At 46.6% G+C, this 15411-nt stretch overlaps 1 protein-coding gene and 1 long non-coding RNA gene across 7 annotated transcripts in view; one reads left to right on the top strand and one right to left on the bottom strand.

Annotated features, from left to right (window-relative positions):
- The window catches only part of LOC143844088 (uncharacterized), a 46749-nt gene extending 45942 nt beyond the window's left edge, over positions 1-807 (top strand). The window contains exon 3 of the long non-coding RNA XR_013233807.1: positions 761-807. This is a non-coding gene — a long non-coding RNA (uncharacterized LOC143844088). The remainder of the gene's footprint in view (positions 1-760) is intronic.
- GBF1 (golgi brefeldin A resistant guanine nucleotide exchange factor 1) overlaps positions 1-14727 on the bottom strand; it is a 151747-nt gene extending 137020 nt beyond the window's left edge. For 5 of the 6 annotated variants that reach the window (XM_077351130.1, XM_077351126.1, XM_077351124.1 and 2 more), the window contains exons 1-3: positions 14495-14727; positions 9109-9214; positions 1016-1082 (exon numbers count right to left, since the gene is read on the bottom strand). In XM_077351130.1, coding sequence (XP_077207245.1) covers positions 1016-1082; positions 9109-9214; positions 14495-14559 — 238 coding nt within the window. In that variant the 5' untranslated portion in view covers positions 14560-14727. The remainder of the gene's footprint in view (positions 1-1015; positions 1083-9108; positions 9215-14494) is intronic. The other variant, XM_077351125.1, reaches the window with a different exon arrangement.
- Between the last annotated feature and the right edge of the window lie 684 nt (positions 14728-15411).

Consider the following 15411-nt stretch of genomic DNA (forward strand, 5'->3'; position numbering starts at 1 on the left):
AACTACCCCCTTTGCAATCATGGAAAGCACTGCAGTTAGCCATACGTCATGGAACTTAAGAGAACGGATAGAGACAAGATGCAGCTCTCAAATATCGTACACTGAAGGAGAAGAAAGAGAAAATGCCAGGGAGACAAAAGCATGCAGATATCATTCCATGAATTAGAAATGACTGGAGAGATTTTTTTCTAATTTTCTTATGAGATAAATAAGAATCACATAGATTTTTGTTATATTATTTATCTGTTAAAGGTAGCAGAGTTTACATTAGAGGGAAAATATGTGACACTGAGTATGTAGCAATGTTAGAACTAATAATATAGCTGCCAAACGGGCTAGTTATAAAAAACTGAAATATAAATTGATGAATATAAATATAAATGTACCTATCAGGAGTAAATATCATTATATGTTATAAACGAAGTCCAAAAAACTCTTCAATGTAGCAAAGGAGACTTTGAGAAGAAATGCTATTCTGTCTTCTATATTTGGGTTTTTATATATATATATATCATTATTATATATTATATTATACATATTGTATGGTTTTTTTGGGGGGGGGTTATGTACTGTAAATCACTTCAAGAGAGGTGAGTAACAAATTGAATTAATCATCATCATCATCACCACCTAAACATATAACTATGCAATCCCTTTTTTCTGTATTTTCTTTGATTTTCTTCAAAAATAAAAATATATACTTAAAAAAGAAATTAGAAATGGCAGTCTGTTATTCAGAGCTCAATTTCTACTCTATTAGAAACATCTGGTGACGAAGGGAGCCTGGAGCCTCAGAAACGTCTGCGCTGGCTCTCTTGCCCTGGGTCTCTAAGGGGCTCCTGTTCCACTCCAAAAACCACAGCTCCCTTCTGGAACAACCTTCAAGAATGAAACAGCATTCTGCGACTAATTCATCCTCTCTTGCCAGTTGATAAACAGTAACTACAGTAAACCAAAAGGCAGCATGCTTAAGAAGCACAATGGCGCTCGACACAATCCTGATATTAAAGCTTACCAGTTATGTCATTGAGAACATCTTTCAGGACACTGAAGCTGTGCAGCAAGGGATCCCGTTCCTCATCCTAAAGACAAGGAAAGGTAATTGTTTAGCTAAGGTGGGTCCGTAGGTCAGAGAAGAACACACTTTCACCTTTCAGGTAGCACCTCAGTGGGGTACTTCGGTCAGACAGACTACCCAGGACTACCCACAATTAAATCTTACCATCTTCTTATCAATATAAAATGACTACAGGATAAAGGGGTCCCCCCCTTTTTAAATACCATTCCATCATTCTTAAAAACCAAGTGGTGAAATAAAACAAGTCCCGTGTTGCAGTTCAAAGGATGCTTAATGCTCATTAGCACGAAGAAAAGACCTCAGTGAGTTTTACTGGAACAGCAGTAGCACTTGGAACTACCCATGAAATTTTAGATCCACTGTCCATTTTAGATCCACTGTCCATGCAGCTAAAAAGGAAATCTTAAGTTAATCACTTTCTTTCAGCCTGATCTACCCCAGAGTTGCTGAGGTAAAAATGGGGAGGAGAATACATGCTTCAGTACAGAAAGACCGAGATCCCACACTTCCTATCGCCCATTAGATAATGCACATGCCAGACAATAGATAAATAAATGACACATGACTGTAATTTATGCAGTGGTCCATAAACCACTCTGTGCTAGAGATATAAAATTTCTGGAAATCTTGAAGTAAGGGGGAGGAGCTTTTTTTCTGATTTTCCCGAATTAAAAAATAGAAACTTTGTGAAAAACTGAAGTATTTCCAATACTTACCGTCCTATCAAACCTAAAATAATTTTACTGCGTTAATAGTAAAAATTCATAATTTCATAGAATCACAGAGTTGGAAGGGACCACCAGGGTAATCTAGTCCAACCCTGGACAGAATACAGGAAATTCACAATCAACTGCCCACCACAGTGACCTCAATTTTAGGCCAAGATGATGCTCCCTCCACAAAAAAACAACAACTAAAAGCCTTGGCCAGTCTGGGCAGGAAAAAAAAAATCCCTTCTGATACGAATATGGCAATCAGCATTCCCTGGGTGAACTCAAGAAACGATCACAAGAGCCAAACACCAACACAATGCCTTCTGCCCACCCACTTACAATCTGCAAAAGTTCATAAAATGAGCATTTCTATCTAGCCTCTGCTTAAAAACTTCCAAAGAAGGAGAATCCACCACCACCCGGAGAAACCTGTTCCACTGAGGAACCGTTCTAACTGCCAGGAACTTCCTCCGGATGTTTAGCTGAAAATTCATTCAATTAATTTCAACCCACTGGTTCTGGTCCAACCTTCCGGGGCAAAATAAAATGATTCTGCTTCATCCTCTGTGACAGCCCTTCAAGTACTTAAGGATGGCCACCCGATCACTTAGTTGTCTTCTCTCCAGGCTAAACACACCAAGCTCACTCAATCTTTCCTCATACATCTTGGTCTCTGGAATTGCTCCAGTTTGTCTACAACCTTCTTCAATTGTGATGCCGAAAACTGAACACAGTACTCTAAGTGAGGTCTAACCACAGCAGAGTAAAGCATCACCTCATGCTATCTGAACATTATACTTCTTTTCATGATACAGCCCAAAATCCCATTGGCCTTTTCATAGAATCATAGAGTTGGAAGGGGCCGTACAGGCCATCGAGTCCAACCCCCTGCTCAACGCAGGATCAGCCCTAAGCATCCTAAAGCATCCAAGAAAAGTGTGTATCCAAACTTTGCTTGAAGACTTCCAGTGAGGGGGAGCTCACCACCTCCTTAGGCAGCCTATTCCACTGCTGAACTACTCTGACTGTGAACATTTTTTTCCTGATATCTAGCCTATATCGTTGTACTTGTACTTGATATCTAGCCTATATCGTTGTACCCATTACTGCGTGTCCTCTCCTCTGCAGCCAACAGAAACAGCATCCTGCCCTCCTCCACGTAACAACCTTTCAAATACTTAAAGAGGGCTATCATGTCCCCTCTCAACCTCCTTTTCTCCAGGCTGAACATTCCCAAGTTCCTCGACCTATCTTCATAGGGCTTGGTCCCTTGGCCCCAGATCATCCTCGTCGCTCTCCTCTGTACCCTTTCAATTTTATCTACGTCCTTCTTGAAGTGAGGCCTCCAGAACTGCACACAGTACTCCAGGTGTGATCTGACCAGTGCCGTATACAATGGGACTATGACATCTTGTGATTTTGATGTGATGCCCCTGTTGATACAGCCCCAAATGGCATTCGCCTTTTTTACCGCTGCATCACACTGCCTGCTCATGTTTAGTTTACAATCCACAAGTACCCCAAGGTCTCGTTCACACACAGTGTTACCTAGAAGCGTATCCCCCATCCAGTAGGCATGCTTTGCATTTTTCTGACCCAGATGCAGAACTTTACACTTATCTTTATTAAACTGCATCTTGTTCTCATTTGCCCATTTTTCCATTGTGTTCAGATCTCGTTGAACTCTGTCTCTCTTCAGCCGGTGAGTCACACTGCTGACTCATATTCAGTGTATGGTCTACTAAGACCCCTAGATCCTTTTTGCACGTACTGCTGCCAAGACAGGTCTTACCCATCCTATAAAGATGCATTTGATTTCTCCTAACTAAATAAATTTTTTTTTCTACTGAAATTCTTTTTAGCCCAGTTTTCCAGCCCGCCAAGATCATCCTGTATCCTGAGTTTGTCTTTTGCTATGTCTGCTATAGAGTCTCTTGTGGCGCAGAGTGGTAAGGCAGCAGACATGCAGTCTGAAAGCTCTGCCCATGAGGCTGGGAGTTCAATCCCAGCAGCCAGCTCAAGGTTGACCCAGCATTCCATCCTTCCGAGGTCGGTAAAATGAGTACCCAGCTTCCTGGGGGGGGGGGTAAACAGTAAAGACTGGGGAAGGCACTGGGAAACCACCCCGTATTGAGTCTGTCATGAAAACGCTGGAGGGTGTCACCCCATTGGTCAGACATGATTCGGTGCTTGCACAGGGAATACCTTTACCTTTATTTCCTGTCTTGGCTCAGAACCTTCTAGCATTAGCATTTAAGCAATACTACCTCAATATTACCTCCTTTGGCCCTGAGCTTTGCTCACATGGCTTCCTTTATAGCTTAAGTTTTGAGCCATTCCCACCAGTACTCTTCCCCAGAGATAACACCACCATCCCTTTGACATGGGACATTCTGAGCCAGAAGGTCCTGCTGGCTTTCCCCAAGAAATTACCGTATTTGCCGGCGTATAAGACGACCCCCCAACATTTCCACTCAAAACATAGAGTTTGTTACATTACATTACAGTACTATGGGCCACTATGGGCAGCTATGTCTATCCCAACTGAAGTGCACCCGGCGTATAGGACGACCCCCCCAGGCATGACACAGTGCTTGTACAGGGGATGCCTTTACCTTTACCTATGTCTGCTACCCCTCCCAGTTCAGTTTCATCTGCAAATTTAATAAGCACCCCTCTATTCCTTCACCTGAATCATTTATGAATATGTTGAACAACTCAAGGCCCAGGGCAGATCCCTTATCAAAACCTTTATTGAAATTGAGATAAACTATATCCATGCTTTCTGCTAATCCAGCAAGGTAGTAACTTTCTCCCAAGAAAACATGTGGACAGGCGTTAGCAACACTCAAGGCAGGAGGAGAAAAGAGGAGCAGAATAGGAACTGTATCTTAACTAAGTGCCTGCAAGGTTGGTATATTCTAGCAGTTCTTGTGAAAGTGCCCCATCACAATCTTATCCATTGTTGGTCCTCTTAATATTTACGAACTGACCAGGGTGTGGGGTGTGTCCGGGGTGTCCGAGTTGGAATAGGGCCAATCAGGGTACGGCTAGTGAAGCAAAGCTGGCCGCACCCTGATTGGCCCAACCCCTACAGCTCCCACCCTTCATCGCCAGCCGCTCGCCCCTCGCCTCAAACATGGCTGCCCAAGCCAGCGTTTCTGTGACTGTCCACCACTCCACCTGCAGCACCTGCTGACCTGCCTGCCACTGCCACGAGGTGCCACCGCTGTATGCTCAGGGCCCACCTCTGCCCACTCCAAAGACCCTGGGCCACCAGCCGAGGCCGCAAGAGCCGAAGCCATGAACCAGCTGCCCATTGTGCCACCTGTGATGCCGCCTGCCTGCCCCCAATTCTCCATTAAGCTGCCGCCGCTGCTAAACTTGGGCTAGAGCCCGTTGTATTTGCCATAAAACGGGATTATCTGCTAGTAACACAATAAAATCAAAACAACCCCACCCAATACTAACAATTAAACAATCTAATAACAAGATAGCGGGCAAAATCCAAAATACTTCCCAGTAACTCCCTCGCTGTCCATCTCGAGCCAACAAAGTGGCCCAAGCTGTTATAACAGGCTGTCACCTGTACTTGCTGTGCATCTAAGCATGGCAGTTGACATAGGGCGGGACCCACAGATCAAGATGAGTGTCATACCATGGACGAGAATGCTGGAAGGGAAGGGAGCATGTGAAGGGTGGGCGCTACGCAAACAAGAGCTATTGCATGCTCAATCAATGACTATCCCAGAAAGACGAAAACACTGCAGGAGCTCTAAGAAGCCTATTTGGATGAACAGAGAACTTCAAGAGGAACTAAGAAAGAAAAGGAAAATGTTCAGGAAATGGAGGGAAGGACAGAGCTCTAAAGAAGAGTACCTACAGGTTACTAGGCACTGTAGATCAATCATCAGAAAGGCCAAAGCTGAGAGTGAGCTAAGATTGGCAAGGGAAGCCCATTGTAACAAGAAAAGATTTTTCAGTTATGTGAGGAGCAAACGTAAAGGAGGCAATAGGCCCACTGTTGGGTGCGGATGGACAAACTCTAACGGAGGATGCAGAGAAAGCAGAAAGGCTTAGTGCCTATTTTACATCTGTTTTTTCCCACAGGTCAAAGTGTTTAGGCACATCTAGAGATGGCCGTAGCCAAAGGATAGTGTCTGGGTGGCAGGTTAACATGGATAGAGAGGTTGTCGAGAGGCATTTAGCTGCACTGGATGAGTTCAAATCCCCTGGTCCGGATGAAATGCACCCGAGAGTGCTCAAAGAACTTTCCAGAGAACTTGCACAGCCCTTGTCCATCATCTTCGGGACCTCTTTAAGGACTGGAGATGTCCCGGAGGACTGGAAGAGAGCAAATGTTATTCCAATCTTCAAAAAAGGGAGGAAGGATGACCCGGGAAACTACAGACCAGTGAAGGGGAAGATAATGGAGCAGATATTAAAGGGAGTGATCTGCAAATATCTGGAGGACAATCTGGTGATCCAAGGAAGTCAGCATGGATTTGTCTCCAACAGGTCCTGCCAGACCAACCTGGTTTCCTTTTTTGACCAAGTAACAGGTTTGCTGGATCGGGGAAATTCGGTTGATGTCATTTACTTGGATTTTAGTAAAGCCTTTGACAAGGTTCCCCATGATGTTCTAATGGATAAGTTGAAGGACTGCAATCTGGATTTTCAGATAGTTAAGTGGATAGGGAATTGGTTAGAGAACCACACTCAAAGAGTTGTTTTGACAATGGTGTTTCATCAGACTGGAGAGAGGTGAGTAGCGGGGTACCTCAGGGCTTGGTGCTCGGCCCGGTACTTTTTAACATATTCATTAATGATCTAGATAAGGGGGTGGAGGGACTACTCATCAAGTTTGCAGATGACACCAAATTGGAAGGACTGGCAAATACTCCGGAAGATAGAGACAGAGTTCAACGAGATCTGAACACAATGGAAACATGGGCAAATGAGAACAAGATGTAATTTAATAAAGATAAATGTCAAGTTCTGCATCTGGGTCAGAAAAATGAAAAGCATGCCTACTGGATGGGGGATACGCGTCTAAGTAACACTGTGTGTGAACGAGACCTTGGGGTACTTGTGGATTGTAAACTAAACATGAGCAGGCAGTGTGATGCAGCGGTAAAAAAGGCAAATGCCATTTTGGGCTGTATCAACAGGGGCATCACATCAAAATCACAAGATGTCATAGTCCCATTGTATACGGCACTGGTCAGACCACACCTGGAGTACTGTGTGCAGTTCTGGAGGCCTCACTTCAAGAAGGACGTACAACGATATAGGCTAGATATCAGGAAAAGATTTTTCACAGTCAGAGTAGTTCAGCCGTGGAATAGGCTGCCTAAGGAGGTGGTGAGCTCCCCCTCATTGGCAGTCTTCAAGCAAAGGTTGGATACACACTTTTCCTGGATGCTTTAGGATGCTTAGGGCTAATCCTGTGTTGAGCAGGGGGTTGGACTAGATGGCCTGTATGGCCCCTTCCAACTCTATGATTCTATGATTCTAACCCCAGACATCCCCCTCCTTCAACTCAATGCCTGTCCGAAGTGCTCCATCTGGAACGCCCTGCGGAACACTGATAGTTCCGCAAGGGCACTCAGTTCTTCCAGGGGTCATTCCACCAGGTTGGGGCCAGGGCTGAAAAGTTCTATTTTATAAAACAGAACTAAATATTTATTTTCTTCCATATTCTTATACTGAACTTCCCCAAACAGCACAGTGGAAAATAAACTGGTTCACACAAGCTTCAAATTTTAAGGAGGCTACAATGTAACCCACAGATTCCATAAATATTGTCCATTTTATGTATTTATTATTGTACTTTCTCAACGGCCCTTCCTCAACGGCTCAGAACAGGTTATAACGAATTAATATATATCATTCAACACTTCACAAGATTTTCAAATGTAAAATTTATAAAAGCACTGTTTTGCTAAGGGCAATGTGGGAAGAGAAAATAATATTTACCTGGAAAGCTGGGGTTTTCTGCGCCTGGCTTTCAAAGCTTGTTGGGCTTGGTTTACTAAAAGCCATCTTACCCCAATTTCCACTCTGATTCTGCTTGGATTTTTTCTCCCATCTGCACAGCTGAGGATTGACTCTCCAGTCACACTACTTATTCCCCAGCATAACCAAGAGTGGATTTTCTCCACTTCAACAAGGAAATACAGGCCAATGGCATTCTCTTCCAGGTGCAGATGCCTTGACTATTTTGGAGTTTCATTCACACACACACCCATGCCTTCATCATGCCAAGGTCTCTGCTGATTGGTTGGCTCCTGGCAGCAATAGTCCCTTTCAAGTCAAGTCTTTATTATTGCGGTACTAGACCAGTAGTCAAATTACAAGATACATAAAAACATCTGGCATTAACAAGATAAAAGAATCATTGATAACTAAAATATTATAAAAGAAGATAAAAACATTCCAGCTATAAGCATCATTCTGGTTTTAAAACTCACAAGCATTATCTCAAGCAATTGAGACTATCTCTACCTAAGTTGCTCCGAATCCACCCAGGTCTTCCTTGTTTTGATAGCTCTCCAAGCAAATCTGGCCACAACAGAAGTTATTTTTGTGCTTTTGTCTGACAACATGCCTGTGATTGCCTTTCATTTCCAGTGCTGTCTAAAATCTGCTTGAGTTAAGCTATTTCTCCTCTTTAAGAAATGTGAGAAGCACTCATAAAAGAATTACAGATAAGCCCACACATGCTTGGGGGGGGGGGAATGGGTTGCCCTCTCTTTCCAAGCTGTTTCTTAAAGTGAAGAAACATTGCCCATCTTCCTTTGGGGATAGAGTCTCCGAATGCAGTATGTCTATGGTGGCTTATAAGCAAAGACTTTTGAAGTGTTTTCCTTGCCCCTCCTTACAATAGTTTTTTTTTTTTTTTGTAAAGAAAGCTTTAAGCATCCCCTTTACTTTAAAATAAGAAGCACTGAAATGAAAAATGCAAAGCCCAGAAGTGAGAAAGAAGATAGGTGCAGAGGGCAGGAACAGATGCAAACAGAATGACGGTTAAAGAGATACGGCTTCAAATCAAAGTTACGTGTGAGTACAGACAGGACGCTGGATTGGTTACTACACAAAGTAACAGATTGGTTACTATTCAAACCATAACCAGATCCCTATCAGGACAACTGAAAATGCATAGCAGCATCCAGGAACATGCAGTACCCCCTCCTTGAAAGGTGTAATATAGCAGTGAAACAATTTCAGTTCCTCCAGTATGCTTGATTCCACAGGGGAAAATATCATCTTACAAAATATTCAAACTTCACTTCCCCAAATCCCCCAGTAACTTACCAAGTGTGTATGAGTGTTCCATCTTGCACTGCGCTTTATGGCTCCCACCACGGTATTGATTTCACCTTGTATGATGTAGATATTCTTATCCACAATCCTGCCACTCCTAAAATTGAGAAGCTGAATTAGTACCCATATAAATACACTCTATTTTAATTATTCTCTACTAGGAAAAAGTAATAAAGAATTCCAGAACTGTTTTTGGGATAACACAAATTTAAGGCATATTTCAAAGCAAATAGTGGTCACCTGAATTTCTCTGGAACATTCAGTTTTATGTATTGTAGCTATTTTGAAGTTAGAGACGTTTTTGGATTCTTTCATTTTAGACCTCAGGTATGTAGGTTCAAATGTCCTTGGGAACTAATTCTAAAACAATATATCTCCGAATCAAGCTACTCAGATATTTTGGCAAAGGAAGGTTCAATTCTTACCATAAAGGGGAAATTTCCTGCCAGTCTCTTGGAGCTGACAATTTTACAAACTATGTTCAATATTCGAGAAGCATTTAGACGGCATAAAACAAAGACCTTTGGATGGAGCTGCAGTCCCCCTAAAGATGAAGTTTCATGAGGTCTTGCTACTATGCTACTATACCCTGATAACATCTCGATAGGATTGCTGCAATGCACTCTGCATAGAGCTGCCCTTGATGACTGACTGGAAGCTCCAGTGGGTACAGAATGCTACCGTCAGACTACTGACTGGAGTGGGCCATAAGGACCAAATCAGCCTTGTATCATCTACACTGGCTTCTACTGCTTTCAGGCTCAGTTCAAGATGCTGGTTTCTTTATGTGTTTTAATTGAGTTATTTACAACTATCACAACTAAAGAAGAATCAATATGGTTTATGCTCACTGCTTTGTGGACCCTGACCCATTGGAAAGGTGGCATAAAAATGTTTTAAGGAAAGAAAGAACAGGGCCTCTAAAGAAGACCTATCTGGGTAAATTCACAGGAGCACTGACTCTTCTCCAGGTCCCCAAACCATTCAGGAAATTAAAATTCAAGACCAGCAAAATGAATTGGTCTTAAAAACAGATCAGTAACCACTACACATAATAGATGTGATATAAACTGGCTCTGGTGACGCGATATAAACATGGCTTCCGCTGCCATGTTTTATACCAGTTGTGAGTTTTAAATATTCCTCAGGGACATTTCCAAATACAGTACATTATTGTAATCAAAGACATACATGACAATTTGCAGATCAGCTTCCTCCAGGAAAGGGCAAAGGATCACTCCCAACCTGCCCATTTGATTCTTAAGGGAAAAGTATAGCCTCAACCAAAATCAACTGACCCAGATCACTCCCAGCACCTCCACCTTGTATGGATGTGTGTTTACTTATTTATTTTACATTTATATACTGCCCTCCTCTGAGGCTCAGGACAGCTTACATAGAACTTAACAACAGGAACAATACAGAAAACCAGTGGTTATAAATTACAGTAATAGTAAACAGTAGATATCAATTAAAAATATTATAGTAGTAAACAGTAACAACTACAGCATACTGACAGCCCCATGGCGGGAAGGTTCAGGCGATGATTTTCATGGGAGGAAGACTCGGGGGTCCAGAGGAAGGTAATGGTCAACCTCAATAAAATGCCTGGTGGAGGAGCTCCCTTTTGCAACCCTGCGGAATTGTTCTAGTTCTGCAAGTGCCCTGATCTCCTCTGGGAGCTCATTCCACCAGGTGGGGGCCAGGATGAAGAAAGCTCTGCCCCTGGTTGAGCTCTTGGAGGGGTGCATGCAGAAAGGCAGTCCCTCAGGTACACTGGGCCCAGACCGCATACGGCCTTAAAGGTGATTACCAGAACCTCAAAGTCTGATCTGGAATTCTACTGGTAGCCAGCACAGGTGTTGAAGGATGGGCCGGATGTGGGACCTCCAAGGTGTTGCTAGGTGTTCCTAGCCGCAGCATTCTGGTCCAGCTGTACTTTCTGGATTAAGGTTAAGGGTAGGCCTGCATACAGCAAGTTGCAGAAGTCCAATCTAGAGGTGTGTATTGCGTGGATCACTGTGGATAGCTGTTCCGTGGCCAGGTAGTAGTTTGGCTTGGCAAATATGGCAGAATGTCATCTGCATTACTCTCGTGACCTGAGCCTCCACTGAAAGTGAAGCGTCAAGGATCACGCCCAGGTTCCTGATGTAGTGAGCCATAGACAGCTGTACACCATCCAGAGCAGGCAGACGTGCTTCCTCTCATGGGTCCTTCTTACCCAGCCACAAGATCTCCGTCCTTGAAGTGTTGAGCTTCAGACCACTCTGCTTAATCCATCTCGTCACTGCTTCCAGGCAGCTGGCTAATGCTTCTGGGGGAGAGTCAGGGCGGCCATCCATCATGAGGAAGAGCTGGGTGTCATCAGCATATTGATGACAACCCAGCCCAAACCTCCATACCAGTTGTGCGAGAGGGACCACCAGTGTAATCTAGTCCAACCCTGGACAGAATACTGGAAATTCACAATCAACTGCCCACCACAGTGACCTCAATTTTAGGCCAAGATGATGCTCCCTCCACAAAAAAACAACAACTAAAAGCCTTGGCCAGTCTGGGCAGGAAAAAAAAATCCCTTCTGATACGAATATGGCAATCAGCATTCCCTGGGTGAACTCAAGAAACGATCACAAGAGCCAAACACCAACACAATGCCTTCTGCCCACCCACTTACAATCTGCAAAAGTTCATAAAATGAGCATTTCTATCTAGCCTCTGCTTAAAAACTTCCAAAGAAGGAGAATCCACCACCACCCGGAGAAACCTGTTCCACTGAGGAACCGTTCTAACTGTCAGGAACTTCCTCCGGATGTTTAGCTGAAAATTCATTCAATTAATTTCAACCCACTGGTTCTGGTCCAACCTTCCGGGGCAAAAGAAAATGATTCTGCTTCATCCTCTGTGACAGCCCTTCAAGTACTTAAGGATGGCCACCCGATCACTTAGTTGTCTTCTCTCCAGGCTAAACACACCAAGCTCACTCAATCTTTCCTCATACATCTTGGTCTCTGGAATTGCTCCAGTTTGTCTACAACCTTCTTCAATTGTGATGCCGAAAACTGAACACAGTACTCTGAGGTCTAACCACAGCAGAGTAAAGCATCACCTCACGCTATCTGAACACTATAATTGTTTTCATGATACAGCCCAAAATCCCATTGGCCTTTTCATAGAATCATAGAGTTGGAAGGGGCCGTACAGGCCATCGAGTCCAACCCCCCGCTCAACGCAGGATCAGCCCTAAGCATCCAAGAAAAGTGTGTATCCAAACTTTGCTTGAAGACTGCCAGTGAGGGGGAGCTCACCACCTCCTTAGGCAGCTTATTCCACTGCTGAACTACTCTGACTGTGAAATTTTTTTTCCTGATATCTAGCCTATATCGTTGTACTTGAAGTTTAAACCCATTACTGTGTGTCCTCTCCTCTGCAGCCAACAGAAACAGCATCCTGCCCTCCTCCACGTGACAACCTTTCAAATACTTAAAGAGGGCTATCATGTCCCCTCTCAACCTCCTTTTCTCCAGGCTGAACATTCCCAAGTCCCTCAACCTATCTTCATAGGGCTTGGTCCCTTGGCCCCAGATCATCTTCGTCACTCTCCTCTGTACCCTTTCAATTTTATCTACGTCCTTCTTGAAGTGAGGCCTCCAGAACTGCACACAGTACTCCAGGTGTGGTCTGACCAGTGCCGTATACAATGGGACTATGACATCTTGTGATTTTGATGTGATGCCCCTGTTGATACAGCCCAAAATGGCATTTGCCTTTTTTACCACTGCATCATACTGCCTGCTCATGTTTAGTTTACAATCCACAAGTACCCCAAGGTCTCGTTCACACACAATGTTACCTAGAAGCGTATCCCCCATCCAGTAGGCATGCTTTTCATTTTTCTGACCCAGATGCAGAACTTTACATTTATCTTTATTAAATTGCATCTTGTTCTCATTTGCCCATGTTTCCATTGTGTTCAGATCTCGTTGAACTCTGTCTCTATCTTCCGGAGTATTTGCCAGTGCGAGAGGGTGCATAAAGATGTTGAATATGGTAGGAGAGAGAATGTCTCCTTGAGGGACTCCACAAGCAAGTTGGTGGTGGGTCGATGATCAGCCACTGTAGGAATGTCCCTCGTATCCCGGCATTGGCAAGATAGCGACTGTGTTGAATGCTGCCAAGAGGTCTAGTAACAGAAGTAGTGCTGACCTGTCCCGGTCCAACTGGCGACTGACGTAATCCATCAGGATAACTAACAGTTTCTACCCTAGGACCAGGCCAGAAACCAGACTGGGATGGGTCTAAGAATGAAGCTTCTTCCAGGAAGGCCGATAGCTGGTCCACAACAGCCCTTTCAAGCACCTTCCCCAGAAATGCTAATTGTGAGACGGGGCAATAGTTTGGTTTTCACAGATCCAGAGATGGTTTTTTGAGCAGTGGGTGAATCACAGCCTCTTTTAGTTCTTCCAGGGATTCTCCTGTTGAGAAGGAGAGATTAATTATCTCCTGGAGAAGGGCCACTATTCTTATATCGGTTGTCTTTAGCAGCCATGATGGGCATGGTCTAAGGGCATGTGGTTGGCTTTGCTGTTCTCAGCATCTTGTTTTATGCTTATTAGTCCCCATGCAAACTGCCACTGAGCTCAGGTAACTGTTCAATTCTCCTCTACAATAAGGTGAAAGAGGCAGATGTGGAGCATACTGACATTACACACTCCAAATCTCTGAACAGTTGCTCCCAGGCATGTCATTAATACACTGAATACACGATGGTCAATCCCACGGAGCTGAGCTATCCCTGTAGAACATTCCAGGGCTGGATCACTGTGAAAGAGTGCATCTTTATCAGCAAAACGACACAGAAAGAGACCACGTTTGGATGTACTGAAAACAGCAAAAGAGAGCTGGTTTTTCCACCCCACGTTTCACTGCCTGAAGGAGCCTCGAAGCGGCTTCTCGTGCTCTCCCTGCAACAGGCGGGTGAGGCCGAGGGAGCCCACCGAGTCAGCCTCCGGGCCACGCTCACGCAGCCGCCTGGCAGATCCACCGGGCCCCGGGCCCCTTGGCGGCCACAGCGGGGGCCCTGCCCACCCCCCACCCCGAACACGCTGTCCTGGGCGGCCGGGCCTGCTCTGGCTGCCGTCCCCGGCCTTCCAGCAGACGCGTGTCCGCCTGGCTATTCCGACGTGCTCGCGGGGCTTTGGCGAGTCGGACTCTGTGATCGGGCGCCCGGCAACCCCCCTCCCCCCGCCGCAGAGCCAGAGGCCTCGCTGACGCCCCGCGGTCCCGTCGGAAGCCCCGCCCGCCCGCCCGTCTGCCTCGGTGGCGCCGGCTAGGCCTGCGGCCCTCTCCCCGCCGCCCTCCGGCCCCGCGGCCAACTCACCCCTCCATCCCGCGGGCGCCCGAGGCGGAGAGTGCCCCGGGCGGCGTCGGGGAGCCCCTGGGCATCGCGGGGGCCCGGCCGGGAGGGGGGAGGGGCTGAGGCGACCGACCGACCGACCTCCGCGCAAACCGGCTCCGTCCCTCGCACTGACGTGGAGACGAGGCGCAGCCGAGCCCGCTGCCTGAGAGGCGGGCACCGGCAGCACCAACCGGGAGCGCGCTGCGAAGAGATGGGCGGGGCGGCCACCAATCAAACCTTGCCGAGACGAGGCCCGGGCGGAGCCTCGGCGCGCGAGCCCAAAGGGCCGGTCGGCGAAGGACCAATGGCCTTGAGAGGTTTCGGCTTGGCACTGCCGCCGGCCAATCGGAACGGAACTCGGGAAGGGAAACGGCCAATGAGGAAAGAGGAGTCAGGGGCGGTTGAGCGGCACGGAGAGCTTCGCGGAGCATTGTGGGGCTGGGCGTGCCGAACCCGGCACCGCCGGGCCCGGCCCCGCCCCCCCCCGCATGCAGCCCCCCCCCGCATGCAGCCACCGGCGGGGTCAGGGTCCCTGGGGGGCGCCCGAAGCGCAGGCCCCGCCGATGCCCCGGGAAGGCGCCGGTCACAGACCCCGCCCGGCCCCGCGGAGGCCCGGCCCGGCCCCAGGAGGGGGCCCAAGGCAGCGCCCCCCCCCGCCCGCGGGAAAGGCGGAAGGCAGCAAGGGGACCGCCCCAGCACAGCCCCGCCAGCCCCGTAGGCACTAAGAGATGGGGGAGGGTCTGCCTCGGGGCGGGGGGGGGGGGAGAGATCCTTCTCCTGGATGCTGGAGGCTGATCCAGCCCTGAGCAGGGGGTGGACTAGATGGCCTGCATGGCCCCTTCCCACTCTAGGATTCTAGGAGTCTAGTTCAGCAGTGAAAGGGGCTGCCTCAGGAGGTG

The sequence above is a fragment of the Paroedura picta genome, chromosome 8 (genome assembly GCF_049243985.1).
Source record: "Paroedura picta isolate Pp20150507F chromosome 8, Ppicta_v3.0, whole genome shotgun sequence".
In the NCBI taxonomy this organism is placed as follows: Eukaryota; Metazoa; Chordata; class Lepidosauria; order Squamata; family Gekkonidae; genus Paroedura; species Paroedura picta.